Source organism: Struthio camelus, chromosome 3 (genome assembly GCF_040807025.1).
Source record: "Struthio camelus isolate bStrCam1 chromosome 3, bStrCam1.hap1, whole genome shotgun sequence".
In the NCBI taxonomy this organism is placed as follows: Eukaryota; Metazoa; Chordata; class Aves; order Struthioniformes; family Struthionidae; genus Struthio; species Struthio camelus.
The window spans coordinates 85,424,697-85,443,900 of record NC_090944.1 but is presented as its reverse complement, the minus strand read 5'-3'; the positions used below and the strand labels follow the sequence as shown (position 1 = coordinate 85,443,900).

The following is a 19,204-nucleotide window of genomic DNA, read 5'->3' as shown; positions in this document are numbered from 1 at the left end:
GGCCGGTTTCTGGAGCGGGCAGGAGAGATTTGGGTTTCTGACTATGCCATTGCCTTGGCCATGTCATTTCGCTTCTTCACCCCTTGCCTGCTTGCAGAGTAAACCCTTCAGAGCTGGAACAGTCTCATATCTGTGTGGGACACTTAGTGCTTAAGTCCTAACTTCAGGTGGAGGCCCTGATAATATTAATAATCATCACCTCTGACATCCTGTAGCAAAAATGTTAAGTATCCTTCAGAATAAACAAGCAGAAATGGGGCCTCCATTATAAGTACGACTTTCACAGTTTGCTGATGAATGGAGCTAGGTGCTGTTCAGCGCTTAGCATATCTAAACAGTGCCCTAATAGTCCACTCAGTTCAGTGGTGTGTCAGTGGACAAAATCTACCATCTAGCAGCAAACCATGAATAAGAGCGCTAGAGGACACTGCACTCATTCACTCTGAAATATGGCTTGCGGCTGGGAATACTGTGAAAGAACGTGGAAAATGCTGAGTGTGAGACCAGAAAACAAACAGATTGGCCAACCGTTAAGAAAATATTTCTTGCAGCTGATTTCTCACTTTCTACTACTGTCACTGCATCTTCAAGAGTAAAGAACAATTGGGGATTGGAGAGATAAAGTACAAAGTAGTTTAGGAACTAGTTTTTCGAATGTATTTATGTCTGACGGGAAAATGATAGCTTATCTGTATTTCATGGAGGTTGTGTCTCACGTGACTTTGTTCAGGAACGTGTACAGAGCTAGGTGTTAGAGGAAATTTTCTGTTATTAATTCTCTGCAGAAGGAACTGTCCTTGATGAAGGACACTGCACATTTGATTCCCCAATCACTTGTTTGGAGATAGAGTCTTTATTTTTTTTTCTGCTCCTGGATTTGTTTTCCTCCCAAGAGTCTTTGACTTGATTTTAAGACGTACATGTTACACAAGGTCTGTTTAAAAGCCCTCTGAAGTCAACAAAAATATTTCTATTCCACTGACAGGCTTTACTAAATCAGTGGCTGGAAGTATTTATTTCCTTGATTAATTTTCCTGTGCATCATTTAAAGAAAATGCATATTCCAAGCCAGCACAGCAGAGCTGCATGATGTTTCCTAGTGAAGATGTAAAGTGAACCAGCATGTACAAATGTCTCTCTCTCTCGCTCTCTCCAAGCTGAAAACTGGTTAAAAATATTTTATAATCTGACACTTTGTATTAATATTCTTTCTTTTGTATTATTTCTATAGAGCTTTATAGTTATGTTTTTCCAGATTAATTCAAAATGAAAAGTAGTTTGAGCTCACAACCCATTTGTTCATTTTAATCCAAATTTTTTTTCATTTTCAAAGGAGTGTTCCCATCCCTTCTCATTTTTGTAATTCAGACAAAATCTGCCCTATGGTCTCGCAAAACCTGGAGGGGTTTTTTTGTTCCAAATGAGTGACTTTTTTCATAATCTCTTAATGTTTATTATATTTTTCAGTATTTTACAGTGAGAAAGTTACATTTTGGTCTTTTTCTACCTTCTTGTTCTCATTCTAGTTTTTTCTCTGTATTTCATGCTTGAATGCTGTCTTTCCTAGATGAAATATAGCTATGACAAAATACATCTTCTGAGCCTATTAATATTACATTAGTTCAAACCAAACAACTTTAAGTCTCTTGTATTTCAACAATCAATACCCCTTTCAGAAATACAGAAAGTGCACTAATTAAGTGATTATAGTAACTCTTACTCTGCAAAACAAAAATATTCTTCACGTTGTCTAACTCTGTATGTCTCTTTTCATTGGCATCCAGTCTAGTGTTGAAAGTTGGCTAAGGCCAGCTAAAGACCCTCGGTTTCCTTGGAGGGCTCCAGCTCTGGAGATAAAGGACAATGACGGATTTTCTGTGTAGCTTTTCTGCAATGTGGCAGGTGGAAGGTGGAAGGTGGTTACGTTTGTAAATTGCTCCCTGGGCTGGGGTATTGAATATTCCTGCACACTTCCATGCTCTCCTTCTATCAGCAACTTAAATTTCTGTCTTTCCCTTCTGATTTCTTTTCATTCTATTATTATTAATACATTAATATATAGGGAAGGAAAGCAAAGAGAAGGGAAGGGAAGGGAAAGGAAGGGAAGGGAAGGGAAGGGAAGGGAAGGGAAGGGAAGGGAAGGGAAGGGAACTGAGGAAGAAAAGAAGAACACATTTGCTTAAGACAAATTTCCTTATAAGCTGTATTGTGGGCTGAGCAGGGAAATAATAAAGCACTTGGGAATTATCCAGGCTCATGAACACACACACCTTTGCCTGTGCTGGGTGTTAGATTCACCTGCCTTGTCAGAAAAGTATCATCTGCTGCATCCTTCTGGACACTACCAGAGCAGTACATTCTCCAGAAATTTCCGAAGAACATCAGGTAAGATTAGAGGATAGTTTTGATAAACAAAGATGCAGCTTCCATGCTTTCTATTAGAAAATGTACATGAGATCTCTTTACCTTTGACTGGCCAAGCACCAAGAAAAAAGCATTTTCTATCTATCAGCAGATTTAGAGGGGTTTCAGGCAACACTCCTTCACCCACAGTTTAGGGCATTCTGCTATCCGAGAGCAGAGCAAGTAGTGCTGTTGGTGGCAGAATGAGTGAGGCTTTGCTCCGCATGGCTTCGTATCCCTGCTAGTTCTTTCCCCCTGCACCTCTGGTGACTTCACCTGTCTCCTGTATCCTCTATCACCCCTAAACTGGTAAATCTGCAAGTCTCCCATGCCATCCTCACCCCTAAATGGTCCCCTAATCCTGCTTCTTCCCAACATGGGTCCTGCACCTCTCCATGTGGTACTCCTGGCTGCCCTTAGGACACCCCATCTCTTCTGCATCCTTGAGTGCTTTTATTAGACACACAGCAGATGTTGCCTGGATTCACCTGCTGCCCTGCTGGCTGGCAGGGTACAGACCTGCTGCTGGCCAAGCACAGCTGAGAGGTGGATGTTTCCAATATGAGTTTCCTTGGGGGGAACTAACTGGTCTTTTTCCTCTGTCTGATCACTGATTTTCTCAAGTAGGAACTAGATCTTGTAAACTAGATCTGCCAGATGTGCTAGAAATTGGATGATATGTTCAAAAAGTGATGCTGGAGGAAGGAACAGGCAGCTTGAGGTCTTGGGAAGACTTGTTTCCTTAGGAACCCAGGTCACCTCAAACATTGCAAAATATAGAATGGAATGAAAATGCACTGCTCAAGTTCTATCAATTGCATGCCAAAAACATGAAAAATGCATTTTGACTGCTTTGCAAAAATCCACTTTATTTCTCTCAGGCAGCTTCATTTTTTCCATTTTTTATTCTACCATTTCCTACTAGAAATGGTAGAGTAAATTTTGCTTGCTGCACCATATGCTTGAACTGATTTTGCATTTTGGAGACGAGTAGCAATTATGCAAAGCGTGATACCAGGAGGGGCCTAGATTAAAAGTGCTATCACTTTGAAGGTACTGTGATATATTATACTCAGAAGTTTTGATATAGTGTTTTGTGTATCTGTAATCAACGGAAAATCCTCCTAGTGTCCTGACCCTGCTAGCTATGTGCGTGTGCTGTGTCTGATAGAAAACTCGTTTGTTTTTTTTTTTCCTGCTTTTATTGCTCTTTTAATAGACTGTAAAGGGAGTTTTGACTGCAGGTTGTGTAGCAACTCCTTTTGGTCAGACATACACAGCAAAAACAAGACTGAAGATACCATTTTATACTGGAGGGTAATGTGGGATATTTATTTCATCTCAGCTTAATTTTATTTCTCACTCAGCCTTTGCTTCAGAGATGCTATTACAAATTGGATGAGAATCAAGATAAATAAAAATGTAGGAAAAGTATCAAGGAAGCATTTTCATGCTGCATTAGTACCACAAAAAACACAAGGCAGCATTATCCATGTCTTGTTTCGCTTAAGAAGCAATCTGTCATTACAAGTAGGAGCACAGGCTCAGAGAGTCACTTTGCTTTTTGCAGTGAAAGATGTTGCTAGAGATACAAAATATATAAAATACGCATGTTGTATATAAATATATAAAAAGTATAATAATATAAATATATATTATATATACTATTAGTTATATCTGTATATAAAAATATATATACATATACCTATACTATGTATAGAAATAGCACGTGTGTGTAATTTCCTGCATTTCTGGGCCAGCTTGGAGTGAGGTGCTGTCTCTAGAGAGCCCAGCGCAGCGTGGAGGTGTTAGCAGAGGTCTCAGGCTGTGTAAGGGCGCTCGCACAGTGGGGCATGCAGGCTCATAGTCCCAGGTTATGAAGGCCCCTGGTCGTCTTGTCGAATTTATCGTCACAGCGGTCTCCGGGGACGCCCTCGGCGCTGAAGGCCCGGTTATGTGCCACCTCACCTCTCGGGGCCCCATGAGCCGTGGAGATGATGGCGCCCGGACACCGCTGGCACCAAAACTGTTCAGGGAGAACAACGGACTGTTTTCCCACTGGTGCCTCACCCCCGCCCAGGCCGGCCGCAGGCTGCACGGCGGCGGCTGCCTGCTGAGAGCCCTCCGCCCCGTCTCCCAGCGCAGGCGGAGGGGCCGCCCCCCACGGCTCCCCAGCTGGCCCAGGCCGCACTTCCCTCCTGGGCCCGGCAGGCCCCTGTCAGCCATTTTGGCGGCGGCCTTGGCCCCGGCTGCCCGGCCCCGGTCAGCCATGTCCAGGGCGATGCGGCTGTCCCTCCTGGCAGCTCCGGTTGTGAGCAGTCCTGAACAGCAAAATCCAGCGCAGAAACAGGAGACTGCGGAGAGAAGGCAGCTTCTTTTTCCCAGGGAGGAAACTGGAGATTGTCAAAAGAAACTGAGACAGAGTTAGCTGGGTCTGGTTTTTGTGCCTGGCTCATACAATGGTGTAAACTAGAAGTTTCCACCTGGAAAGGGCAAACGTGTGCCTGAAAATGACTTTGGGACCTAAGCTGAATAGACAGGACTGCACAGAGTTAAATTCTTCCTGGAGAAATTTCCCACGCTTTCCACCCATATTATCCCCACGTTTACCTCCGCGACGTGAGAACGAAAGCACGCCCAGCAAAACGAGAGCGCGCCTTCACGTTTCCCAGCATCCCGTACAAATGGTTGAGTCTTACTTGGTAATATATCCGATTCAAGGTTGTTGACTACGGCAAAGGGGGTCACGGAGTGGGAGAATGATTAACTTAATCTGCCTGCCTTGTTTGTTTGATGCCGCCTCACTCCAGTGCGAGTCAATAAAACTTTGTGCACTGACACACACAACTTCCAGCACCCGCCAGCTGGGCCAAAATGGGGATTAGCAAAGCCGTCTTTCTCTTTCTTTTCTTGCTCAGCTCAGGTAAGAGTCCTTTGCCTTCTGCTTGAGCAGGTGAGATGGGGACCAAACACTGGCAAGCTCCGCTTTGTGAAGGTAGGTCCCAAAATCCACGTGCCGCCACGTACCCGGACGACTCTGGACGTCAGGGTGGCTGGCCAGCGAGGGTTGCTGGCGAGCAAACCGAGAGCTGTGGTTGCTGCGTCCCCCTGAGAGGACAGGGCTCAGCGGTGTCGTGTTTGTTAGAGGCAGCGGAAGAGCAACGGCCGAGTCGCCAGCGTCCGCGTGGAGAACAAATGGCTTCCTCCAACCGTGCCGAATGGCCAGGACGGGAGGCGCCTTTGGAAAGTAGGCCAAAAAGCCGGCTGCAAAGCCCACCGCAGTCCCTGAGATGGCTGCCTCTAATTCCGGCAGGCTTTGGATCATATCCTGGAGCTGTTTTTACTGCCAAGCATTGCCAAGCGCTGTAATCCTGATTTTGATCCACTATGGTAGAGGTTTACAAATTTTTAGATGCAACATTTAAATCTAAATCAAAAAGAAAATGAAAAGTTCCTTTATATTCCAGCAGTTTCACATTTTCTATTGCCAAACACTTTTCTCTTCTTTTCTTGGGGGCAGTAGGTGAAAATTCAGTCTTCAGTAACCTAGGTAGTTTTTCCACGGGTAAGCTGAGAATGCTTTTTACAATTCGCAAAGAAGATAGGAGGCCTTCTGAAGATAATATATTGATTTCAAGCACATCTACAAACTCTATAAATAAATATTCTACAGGTGATATACATTAGATTTCAATCAGACATGACATTGTGCTGGTACTCTGCATGTGATTACACAGTGCTTAAATGCCTTTTAAAAATACTGTTACAAACATGTGAACACAATCTGTATGATTTTATAATAGCTCAGAGATGTAATATAACATAGAATAACAGGAATGTATCATTGTGTGATTTTTGTTGGGTTATAACAGGCAGTTTGTATAGTTATTTATATTTGTTCGTTGATGTCAGTTCTAACTCACTTGCTCCAATGTAAGGGACCACAAAACTGCATTAAAACAGTCTTTTATGTCTTTTTGTTTAGTACTGGTCAGTTCCAAAGGGATGCATATGTAAAAGAACAAATTGTTTTGCAGCATGTGTTTGAATACTTTGTTTAATTTTATGTTATGTGTGCGTTTATAAAGACTTTGACTTTATATATATATATATATAAAATATATATATATATATAAATATATATAAAATATTATTTCATGATATCTATATAAATATATAAAAGTATACCTCTATATAAACTTTAGCTAGAATTATACATTCTCTGTTCCATTCTGAAATTCATTTTATTCTTTTTTTTATTTACATTTTTGTAGTCCTTTTCAGACAATTTACATCACATTTTCTTTTCTGTTATCTAAGCTTCTGCCAGTCTGTGATGCCTGTTAGCTTATGCATGTCATCCAGAGTCCCTTGATTTCATAAACCAACAGAAATAAATATTCCTTATGGTCACTGAAATGGAACACTATCCAAACTGGAAGTCTTTGGGCTGACATGCAGCATTTAAGAGGAGCCAAGAAAAGCTTAGAAAGCAATATTTTTGTAGTCTGGCCCCCTGTAGTTCTGTAGCAATCGCCCCAGTTAACTTGCGAATAAGGCCAGGAGAGAGGGAACACTTGTCTGCTCAGTGAATCAGGAGAAGCTGGTAGGCTGTTGGTACTCCGTATGTCCACACTGTGTGGGCAGGATTAGATGAAGGAAGTCTTCGTGTCATGGATTTCTTTAGACATATATTCTTACTGCATTGAGCAGTCTCTGGTAACAACCACAGAACGTTGCCCTCAGGCTGCTAAGCATCTTCCTTTCTTTAGTGGCCCACATGCCTTTTATTTTATGTGTTGATTGGAGGCAGGCAACTGCATGGATGCTCCCATTTCATGGGCATCACTGGAGTGATGTTGCAATGAGTTGAACCTAATATGGTTGTTTGCATAAGGGAAAGATTCACAATGTTACCTGTAAGAATGAAATTCATTTTTGCTGTACCATGGATCGGCACAAGGTGCAAATGGATTTATATGATGCAAAGCCCATTGTTGACTCTGAGACTGGGGTTGAGGCTCTGTAGAGAAAGAGAAAACAGCAATTCCTGTGTCTATCAATAATAATGTAGCCTGAAAAAAGAAATGATCAAACCATATCACCGCTGTAACTCTAACCTGTAACCTGATGCTAGATAGAGAAATAAACTGTTGTATAAATTAGGAGCAGAAATGTAGAATCTTTACAGACATAAGAGGAAAAAATCGATCAGGTGGCAAACTCCTTTATGAATGAGAATATTGTGGAGCTAATTGTTTCACACAAATATTAAATGTATTAGCATATTCATCAGATACATATTATGTGCATCTAGCTTTCAGAGATGTGCTTACTAATTGATTTACTAGTTTATAATCTTGGGTTATTTTTTTGCAACTGTGGTACAACCTGACAGATTTATTATTAAGTCTGCTCAAGCCATTGCAGCAAAAATAACAGTTGTCATTGTAAAAGATGACATAGTCATCTTATGATTGAGGTTTCTTGCTCCAGTGCAGGACATCTGAAGACAACCAAACCATCCAGTGACCAGTAAAACTGCAGAGACTGTACGTTCCATATGGGAGGTCATAATCTCACATCCTCCCAGCTCATGCTTCTCCAAAACTTCAGTGTTGATATCACTTCCCATGCTTCTTTGTCTGCCATTTGTTTGACACTAAGTCCCTCTCTCCACTCCCGCTTACTCATTTCATATTTCTTTTTCTCGACTTCAAACATATGCATAACTCCGTTCAGAGCTACTTCTCTACACCTCTCTTTCACTGTTTCTTGCTGTCATGTGTTCTAGTGATGTAGCTGTGATTGTGTCAGGAGACTGAAATTTCCACACAGTTTATCACCATTTACCTAGAAGTACACAAAATAAATGGTGACTTCACCTATCAATGCTACATGGAAAATGGGATTTAAAGTCACAGATCATCTTAATTGCAGCATTCTCATTTTTAATGTCTGCTCCATTTTCTTCCCTTGTAGTGAAAGGAGATATACTAGATGACTATTTAAGAACAGATGGTGTTTGGATACTTACTCGGAATAAACAGTTTTATAGAACAAACAGTGAAAAAGAATGTGCAAAGAAATGTGAAGATGAAGGAAATTTTAATTGCAGGTAATTTCTGTTGAATCCCAGAACTATGTCGTTGTGAATGACTAAATATCTGATCGATAACATTTTCCTGCTGTTGCTCAGAAGTAAGTGCACCCTCAGTTTTGGAAGGAAAGCAAAAAAACACAGAGAAGGTGAATAGCTGGAATATGTAGTTAAAAACAGAAGATATGAAAGAAGCAGTCAAGTAAACTATTTTCAATTTCAGCACTTGTTGGGAAGTGGAGTGCTGTCACCCAGGTGCCAGCTCATGGGAAGTGTCTCCTGAGAAAGCCCCTTCTTCTCCAGAGGAGAGAGAGAGAGTAGGTGGCAGTTTAGGCAACTGAGGCTGCCTGAAGGGCTTGAGGCACGATCTGCACCCATCAGTGATTCAGTGAAGGGCTGCTGCAGCCCTGCCTGCAGCAGCTTTGCCTGTGCTTTCACTTATGGCTTACTTTCACCTGTAAATTATCACTAGGTCAGGTAGAGGATGGATTTACAAATGTATTAATCACTCTATAGTAAATGTCCAAGTTTCTGCTCTCATCTTATGTTACAAGGAAAGCTGATTACACCTCTTTAGCTGAATGCTGCTGTGTTTCTTGAAAGAAGTGTAAGATATTTTTAATTTGTTGTGGGGAAAGGCACTAACCCAAGAAGCTAGACCGCTGTTGATAATGTTTTGCAAATGCAGTACCTAGCTTCCCACTCAGTAACTTGGTCATGTGGTCATAGCTTCTAACAAAGTCAGTCACTTCAGATCAATAGAAAATGTTACTGAGTATGTGTAAAGCGCAATATTTGAAAGATCTAAGTGGATACAAGAAGTGCTAGAAAAATAATGATCTATAGAAAATTAATTGCAAGTTGAATGATATGAATGGATTTAATAACATTGCTTATGTGTTCTTCTCAATTTCAACAGGGCCTTCCTATTCACCAGGAAAAAGCAGCAGTGTTTAACATTGGCTGAAAATACCAAAACAACAGTGATGTTCAGCAGCCCAGATGCAACTCTTTATGAAAAGAAAAGTATGCGTATAGTATATTGTTACACAGTTACATGTGTTAAGCCTATTTAAATTACATCCTTGAGTCCTCTGCTGCAGTGCTGGAGAAAAACAATACAGATGATGGTCACAGTTTCAGTGAGGTGGGCCTTCACTCATTAGGAACGGGCCTGAAACCACCAGAAAATTTCACATATGGCGTTAAGAGCTCCTATGCTTGACTTGGGCTGCATTCAGTCCAGACTCCTTTAGTCATGTGCTAATGGGATCAGGCAGAATAAACATACTTCAAAGCAAAAATCATGCATTTCTCTTCTTAAGTATTTGCAGTCCTCTGCTTCAGAGAGCTACTGGAATCCTTGGTCATATGGAATTTCAACACTATAGGATTACACACTTTTATGTAGCTACTTCCCTAATTTTGTAATAATTCAATCAAGAATTATTTGACTGAAATATTTTATGTACTTATAGTCCATTATTAGAAAAAATTATGAGATATCAATGTTTTATAAGTTGTCTTGTTTAAGCTCAATTCTTGTTGTATGCCAGGCTCAGACAAGTGCTTTAGTTTTAAGATTTTTTTTGGAATTAATTAATGTTTTTCTAACTTCTGAGTAGATGCTATGTAGCAGGAAAAACACTTTTTTTTTTTTAATGAGACCATCTCCATAAGTTTCATAGGAACATAGATAATACAATCTCAAACACTAACTTCAATGGATCTTCTAGGAGGAAGACGGCTCCTACTACTAACTGTTTAGATAAATAAGAGTAAGTAAGATAAATAGTGAAGATTTCTTGTAGGAACATTTCAACCCATTTCAGAAGACAGTGATTTTCAGGGTCTTTACAGTTCTAAAGAGCTTGAAAAATATACAGAAGTCTTAAGCTTCATGAATAATCACGGTGCACATCCCTTTTACTATGTCACGATTTTAAAGAGAAAGCAGATTGTGTCCAGATTCCCAACCAGTACAAATGTATATAATTCTGAAGAACTCATTAATTTCTGCTGGAGATCTGGCCCAAACATGACAAAAAGTTAGAATGTTAACATTTAACCAACTTCTTAAAACCAGCTACTTCTTCTGCTAACAGGATTCTGGATTATGGGTTGCCAGGTTCCTGGCACCATGTGGAACTCAGCTTATCATGAATATCTTCAGCAGTTACTAGCTTAGCCTTTAGCTGATTATCAACCAATGAAAATTTATTTAATGGTGCAATATGTGTTCCTTGGTGTCTTCTTCCTGTGCTAATGACAACTAGATTTTCTCATGAATTTCCTTGAACTTGTAGTTCTAACATCTGCTCTAACATCTCCATTTGACCTTTTGGAGTTTAAGGAGAGCCTTCTTGGGCATACAAATTACTAGAAGGGGAAATGACAGTCACCTCCCACTTATTGGAGCTTTTGCTATCTCTCTATCTGTGTTACTAATAACAAGGTTGAGATCAATGTGCTTTGTGGTCCCTCTCCTTGGAATCCTATTAGAAAGTACCTGGGAATCTGAGACTAAGAGGAATTGAAGGTGTAGTGTTCATTTATGTGACACGTATTCTGATAATTAAAAAGTCTTTGGCTTGAACAGATAGTTGCATAATACCCACACTACAGATGTGCTTATGAACAACACGTTTCAAAGCATCTCCAGCTGTTGGTGAAGGACCTTCCTTTTTATCCCGGTAATATGCTAATATAAACATACATGTCATACACATCAAGAAAAACTATAACTTACTATATCTATTTCCTTAACTTGATTTTACTAGGTTTATAAAAATACTTCAAAAACTTTACTCTGGAGTTTTGTAGTAGTTGCTAACTAATTTGGTTTTAAATACTTTATAGAATCACATCTCTATATTTGCATGTACAAGAGAGTCAAAACATGGGTGAATTTGTCTAAACTGATGAGCTTTATGGTTGAATCTGTAAACGCTCAGTTCCAAGAAATACAATGTTGTAACACTTGAACCAACAAAGCCGATTCCATTTCAGTTTACCTCCTACAATGTCGAAAAGGAAATGGGAAGGACTACAGAGGAATGGAAGCCAAAACTCGGAGGGGTATTCCATGCCAGAAGTGGGATGAAAAAGCACCCCACAAACCAAAGTATGGCTTTATTTATAGTTGCCTCTACGTTGTTCTGAATCTTTTCCAAGCTGCCCCCATTTAGTGCATACAAACAAAGTTATAGTGCACGTTATCAAAGACAGTTGTTTGGTGCTCAGGTGACTTCAAAAGACATAATTTTCACTTCCTCTCTCCTGTTGTTACTTTTGACTCTGCTGGCAGAGAACTGCGATGAACTGGATAAGAAAAGGGTATATCTTCAACTAGAGAAGCTGTGCCTAATGCTGGGCCTCTTACGAATGTGAAATGCTGATTTCACTAAAACATGATGAAAATTTTGCCATTAGTGACAGTGGAGCCAGAATTCCTCTCTTCTATATGAGATGTAAAATAGAGCAAGTGAAAGAGCGATGGTACCCATCCAGCCCTATAACCCCTCGCCTACCTTCCCAAGACAGTCAAGAAGAAACGTCCAGCAAAGCATTTAAGGCCCAGAGGGACCTGGGCATGGGGATTCTCATGGCTGGCTGCCCCTGAGCTGACTGAAACAAGTGTAGAAGCAGAGAGCCTGTGAGGACACTGGAGTAAAAGGGAAAACTGGACAATGACCCCTTTCTATTTCTCTTTTCTCTGCTCTTTATGGAGCTTAGCTGTTTGAAAAATTATTTTTTGTTGTTGTTATTCTAATGAAACTTGGATGCATTTGTTTTGTTTTTTTTAGTGTAAAAGCTTTTTGGGAGACTCTGAAAGGATTACTGTAGGAAGAAGTATAGGGTCACTTGATTAAAAGCCTCTGCAAGTTGGGATGCAGTTGTATTTGGTCAATAGCATCTTGAAATATTCCATCTTTAAAGTAGATGAAGCGTTAATAAAATTATGTTGCAGAGCCACAGGCTGCAAGGAGCTAAAACTCAATCAGCTGGATGCAAGTATTAAAGCTAATAGTTGTCCTTTGAGACTGCCGTAATTCTTACACACTGAGTTTGCTCATCATTGGTAATTGGGGTCTAGGAAGAATCTACTAATAAAGGTAGTTACAGAATGGTATTCAGATTTCATTCATGGGTTAGAAAGGGGAATCTGTTTCTCTCATTTTTAGTGGGAATGACTAGAAGCCAATGTTAGCTGAGCAAGTTGGAAATTTCCTTCCCACCCTCCTGCCATTTTAATTCTATTACAGTTTTACGCCTGAAAAACACCCCAGTGCAGGGCTGGAGGAAAACTACTGCAGAAATCCTGATGGAGATGAAAATGGACCCTGGTGTTACACAACAGATCCTGCTACCAGATTTGATTACTGTAACATCCCGGAGTGTGAAGGTCAGGACGCGCACAGCGGAGAAGGTATATTTATTTTTAAGGGAAGGTGTATTCAAGGAAGTGATATTATTCATGCTGTTTCTTCTTCTTTTATTACTGCAGATTGGTTTGAAATGCGAATTTAGATCAAGTTGGAATTTAAGAAGTTCTCAGCACAAAGGTTGTTTTCCTGACTTACTCTAGTTATCAAAGTGATTTTGAAAATACAGAGGAAGTGAAGATTTTTAATCTCTTGCTGATATTGTCCTGTTCTAAACCCTAATAAATGTTTTAGTTCTAGCAAGAGTAAAGATTGACCCAATGCTCTCTTAAATTCAGAATCCCCGTTGCCATCAGTACATACAGATATGTGACAAAGTCCTCCCTCCAAATAACATGTATTCCTAAAGCTTCATTTATCTAGCTAAGCTGTTACACATGAACTTCTGCATTTCTTTCATTGTTATACTTACCTTCCAATGTTCTCTGTTATTGATGAATCAGAATAAAATTTCAAGGGCTGGTCGTAACCTTGCTTTGTCTTCATTCTGGCCCTACAGTGGAGTGCATGCAGTGTAATGGTGAAGACTACCATGGAAAAGTTTCCAGAACAGAGTCTGGGATTGAGTGCCAGCACTGGGATGCTCAAGAGCCTCATATGCATGGATATACCTTGGAAAAGTGAGTCACAGGCAGTGCTGAATTGTCCCACTCATTCCCACAGTGCCTGGGAGACCCTGCCTGCAGACAGCCTGATTGCTACAGCCAACCATAGCTGACTCACAAGCTTAACTTACATTCTCATGTTCAGTTTTCCAGAGAAGGATCTGAAGATGAATTATTGCCGTAACCCTGATGGCGAACTTCAGCCTTGGTGTTTCACTACCAGCCCCACTAAGCGCTGGGAATATTGTGACATTCCTCGCTGCAGTGAGTCTGACTTCTAGACATCACTCCATAGGGTATCCCTTCTCATCAAAATGATGCAGGGAGGGGAAAGATAAGAAATCACAGCTCTGAATATCCTGAGGAAATCCTTGTGAACCAGGGAAGGTGGACATCAGTAAGCAGAATTATTCACTAATTTTCTGTTACATTAAATCATGTAAGTTCAGTGAGGGCAAAGATGCCACAAAGTACAACATTGCTACAGATGTTATGGAAGCCCTCATTTGCCTTCAACAGCCTTATTTTTTAATTAACAGTAAAGGCATGGCATTCATTAGGCTACAGTTTTCTCCTAACCTATTAACTTGTGGGAAGCATAAACTCCATCACCACACTGTGAATTTTCACTTGGTGGTAGCATTTGCTCTGGCCAGTGCTCTGAGCAGCAGCATGTGTTTGCTAGTTGTAGCTTACATCAGCATACTCATTTATAGATGGAAGAATGACTGTTAATAGATTTCTGTGTGATAAGGTAAATTGTGCAAGAGATCACAGTATATCCATTTTGTGCTACACTTTCAGATTTGTATTATTTCCTCAAGAAACTACATACATGGTGTATATGTCATATGTATGTAAAGGATGTTCATTTTCCCTTTGTTCTCTGCAGATTCTGTGGTTCTGATCACCACTGTGACTTTCTTTGATGTTCCCAATATGCTGCCAGATCAACTGGCTTTCTTTCATTCTTCCTCCTGCCCCACTGTCCCAATTCACTGTTCCCAGAACCTTAGTGCCAAAGACTGCTGTGCTTTCTCTCACAACTTCTTCTTGGGCCTGGTCTTATTCTTTCTACCCTTCCATCCTACCTGTTTATGTCATCTTAATGTGCTCCCTTCCTCTCACTTGTTTTTACAATAATGTAAAGGACTATTTACTCCCTTTGCAGCTCTGTTCTCATGGGACTGCAGGTACAATGTCAGGCTTGATCCAGCAGTGTTGTTTACTGATGGCTGTAGAAGGGCAGACACAGGACATCTGTCCAGCAGCCTGACTGCTTGTGTACACTCTGACTTTGCCATAGCTTTCACCAATGTCACCTCTGGAGAAAGAAAAATGTTCATGTTCTACATTAAAAAAAAGATGTTTTTTATATATTTAAAAGCACTGATTAGCTTCTTTTCTTTTCTTTTCTTTTCTTTTCTTTTCTTTTCTTTTCTTTTCTTTTCTTTTCTTTTCTTTTCTTTTCTTTTCTTTTCTTTTCTTTTGTTTTTAACCCCCTATTACAGCCACACGCCCACCTGTTTCTGGACCCAGCTCCCAGTGTCTTTCAGGGCATGGAGAAGACTATCGAGGCAGGCTAGCCATCACTGAATCGGGAAACACCTGCCAACACTGGAACACACAGTTCCCTCACAGACATGGCTGGATTCCTGACAGCTATCCCTGCAAGTATGTTAAGCCTCTTCATTTTTCAATGACTTTAACAAATACCAAAGAACATAGTTATTCCTTACCAATCCAGACACACAGGCAAGAGAAGCACAGGTTTCTTGCAACTGTGCTATGATTTTCACTCCCTTTGCCAGCGCTCATTATGGCTGTTCAGGTCTTGCTTTTCTTTTTTTTTTTTTTTTCCTGGATTCTCTTTTTTTAACCCACCGCTTTATTCTCATGTACTTGTCTCACCTGTGCTTGCATTCCTGCTTATGCCACTGAGCAGTTTTAAGTATTTACTGCTACTGTATTAAAAATTCCCGTGGCCCCAATGGCCCCATATCTTTTACATTCTTTCAGTGCATTACTCTTCATGCTCTTACTCGCTCTACTGATGCTCCAAGGTCAGAGGAGCTTGGGCTATGGAGCACTATCAATGGCCATGAGTAGCTGGAACTGACAAGGCTTTTAGTGCTGTAACTGGACCCTGTGCGCTGTGAAATGGATCCAGTAAGTTTTCCTGGGCCTGTGCAATCCTGTCCAACACCTCTACAGGAGGGCAGAGAACAGCGTGCCCTGGTGCTGGCGTGTGCAGACCTCCAAGGAGCAGTGTGTGACATCCAGCCTCTCCTTGGTCTGACAGTAAGGATCCAATACACCGGTGGCTTGCGTTTTCTAGTCAGCTTTTACGGCCCCATCTTGGCCTCCAAAACAAGGGCAGAAAGCGGACAAGTAACATAGGAAAGGTCTTCATAAGTTATCAACATTTAGACTGTAATCACAAAGGCTGTTGACTTGTGCCAAAATAGTGGTGCACAAGGTAATTCATCTATAATATGAATAAATGTAATCACTGAGTTGAATTCTGCATGCAGTAATTGCTGATCTTGCATGCAACCCGTATTCGTTTTCCATGAGTAACATTAAGTTAATGTTTCTGTTTCAGGGGCTTAGAAGAAAACTACTGTAGAAACCCTGACGGAGAGAAAAGGCCTTGGTGCTATACCATCAACAGAGCTGTTCGATGGGAATATTGTGCAATTCCCCACTGTGATGGGACAGAACAAGAGATTACTGGTATGAGTAGTGGGGTGTACTTGAGACAAGGACATTAAAGCAGCAAGAAACGGCTTCTTTCTCACTGTTTATATTTCAAATCTTTGTTCAGTCACTTTGTCACTGTTGTTATGCAGTTGTTCTATTTGGCATGTTGCAAAATCTGCCAAATATTATTTCTGGAAAGTTGGACTCTTAATGGTGAGGAAGTGCCAGTGAAGGATATAAGTCACCAGCTGAGATAACATTAGAAAAATTACAGAGTGAAAGAGGTTTATTTCTTTATATTCCTTTTTTTTCCAAAGGTAGGGCATTTTCAAAACATCAGAAGCAAAATCACAAGCACCTCTCATCTTGGAGGAATTTTGCATGTGAACTTTCTGGATATGTAACCCAAACATTTTCACATATACCAAAGTGAAACTGAAGGATAACCCTTCAAGTGAACAACTTCTGACATATAAGGATAATCTGTGAAAGTTAACTAAATATCTTTGGAAATACCCTTCTGTTTTCCATGCTGGCTAAGATACTGCTACAGGAAGCTGTGAATCAGTCCTTTTTGTCCTCTTGTGTGTTTAGCGCTTTCTTGTGCCTACTGAATATGAACATGAAATTAAGATGCGAGGCATTGGTTTCTGTTGTTCTCTGCAGTCACTGATGTGCCCGAACAGAGTCCTGTCCCAGAGGAGTGCTATCGAGGCAAAGGCCTGAGTTACCGTGGCAAAACTTCCTTCACTGTGTCAGGAAAGAAATGCCAAGCCTGGAACTCCATGTTCCCGCACAGACATGAAAAAACCCCAGAAAAATTCCCAAACGCGTATGTTTATTTTACCTTTTTTGATTTATCTGACAATGAGTATTGCTGGAAATGACATTGCGTTATCCTCACACTTTCATCATTTAAAATATTGACAGAGAATGAATCTATAAAAGAGAATTTTTCACCATCAATTTTTCAAGATGTGGAACTATTTTTTGTTAGTCTCATTAAAAAAATTAAGTCTTCCAATTGTTTACATTCTGAGCAAAATGTAACTGTGTCCTTTTACATGTAAGGACCTGAGCTGCTGCTAACGAACAATAGGAGACTTGTGTCCAGAATCTAGGCATATGCTGAAATATACATTTTTTAAAACATTTTTACTTGTTTCGTCTGGGGAGAACACAGCATTTGTGTTGCAAAACGCACAGTCAGTTATATCTTGATTAGTATTACCAAGCTAAATGTTCTTTGCAGTTTGAATTGGACACCCAGAATTACATACATTGAGTTTTCTCACTTGTTTTGTTTATTTTTTTCTTTGGGCTAACACACTGGACCAGTGATGACTTCCAGAGCTAGTCATAGTTACTAATGTACCAGTTGTTAATAAGGGTAGGAAAGCAACAAGAAGGCAATTGCTGGGAAATCCATCATTCGTTGGTGGGTTACAAGTACGAGCAGAAAGGTTGATATCTTTATATTTTTCACCCTTTCTTTATGACTTCACCCTAAATAAATTTGTTTGGAAATTTTCGCTCACATTTTGGCATCAAAAATATGAATGTATTCAAACTCAAAGATACTCACAGAAGGTGTTGTTTTTCACAAATAATTTTAAAAATTGGAAGCAAGTTGTGAAAAAATGCAAGCAGCATGTTCTGGCATATTTGGGAAAGAGCATTTCAGTTTTTTCATTCTGTGACTCTGCAGTGAGGCAGGATGGGGAAACACTGCAACTTTGCAAATTACTAGAGATAGGAATTCCGTTTCCTACTGCCTCAACAAATACAGACACGGGAGTGCTTCCACTGAATTAAGTAGAAGTGTTTTTTGCAGAAAAATAGTTTATATGCATCATTTTTTATTTGCCATTCTTCAGAACATGAGAAGGAACCCTTTCACATTTAAAAACATTGATTTTTTTAAGGCATAATTGCCCACCAATAGCATGGATGTTGCTGTATATTTATTGCTAAGTAATTTGCACATTCACATACTCGTGTATACTTATTCATATGTGCTTAGAAATAAATTTGTTGTGATATTATCTGCTCTATCTGACCCTGCTTTAGCAGGGGGGTTGGACTAGATGATCTCCAGAGGTCCTTTCCAACCCCAGCTATTCTGTGATATCAATCATTTATTCAGGCACTCAGCACATTGATAAATTGCAGCGAGAATTTATGCCAATAGTCAGACTGTGTTTCTTTAGGTTTAAATACATTCACTTCTCTGATATGCATGCGAGCCAAACTCTCCACTCATATCGCAGCTATAAATTTGCATGGTGGTAATAAGATATCTGGCAATATGTGAAAAAATAAATGTATTTATTTTTACATCATACATATCCACTTTTTTTGACGAGATATTCCTATGACCACCTTCAGTGGTATGCCATGTGAAAATTGTACTTATTTTTGCAGGGATTTGAGGGAAAACTACTGTCGAAACCCAGATGCTGATAGCCGTCCATGGTGTTTCACCACTGACCTCAGTGTGAGATGGGAGTACTGCCGTCTGATGAGGTGTGATGATCAGATACAAGAACGTGCACCAAACCACTTTCCTGCAATGACGGCACAGAGCTTTGGCCCAGCTACGCCCACCACATCTGGTAACAGCTGGCTATAAGTGTCACTTACTGCTGCATCTATGGGTAAAGCAAATCTATCAAAATTGCCCTTGAGTAGTGCTATGACATAACAGACAGTCACATCCCTCCTCCAGGTTTCAGAACTGTACCTTCAAATTTTGCAGCAGATGTTCTGTAGTCAGTTTATATCCTGCATCCTGTATCATTTTACAGCACATTTTAGAGGATATCTTTTTCATTTAGGGAAACAAGAAGAACATATACAAAATTTCTAGAATTTTGTAGCCATGTGCCATTGAAATATGACAGTGAATGTCGGTATTGTGGGAACTGTGCTTGTGCTGTGCTTTATGT

The 19,204-nt window shown here is 40.3% G+C and overlaps 1 protein-coding gene across 1 annotated transcript in view; it reads left to right on the top strand.

Moving 5' to 3' along the window:
* The first annotated feature begins 5,203 nt into the window (after positions 1-5,203).
* The window catches only part of PLG (plasminogen), a 61,869-nt gene continuing 47,868 nt past the window's right edge, over positions 5,204-19,204 (top strand). Inside the window, exons 1-11 of the mRNA XM_009688349.2 lie at positions 5,204-5,326; positions 8,386-8,521; positions 9,423-9,529; positions 11,513-11,627; positions 12,769-12,932; positions 13,448-13,568; positions 13,699-13,817; positions 15,065-15,227; positions 16,159-16,289; positions 16,923-17,088; positions 18,681-18,871. Coding sequence (XP_009686644.2) covers positions 5,278-5,326; positions 8,386-8,521; positions 9,423-9,529; positions 11,513-11,627; positions 12,769-12,932; positions 13,448-13,568; positions 13,699-13,817; positions 15,065-15,227; positions 16,159-16,289; positions 16,923-17,088; positions 18,681-18,871 — 1,462 coding nt within the window. The 5' untranslated portion in view covers positions 5,204-5,277. The remainder of the gene's footprint in view (positions 5,327-8,385; positions 8,522-9,422; positions 9,530-11,512; positions 11,628-12,768; positions 12,933-13,447; positions 13,569-13,698; positions 13,818-15,064; positions 15,228-16,158; positions 16,290-16,922; positions 17,089-18,680; positions 18,872-19,204) is intronic.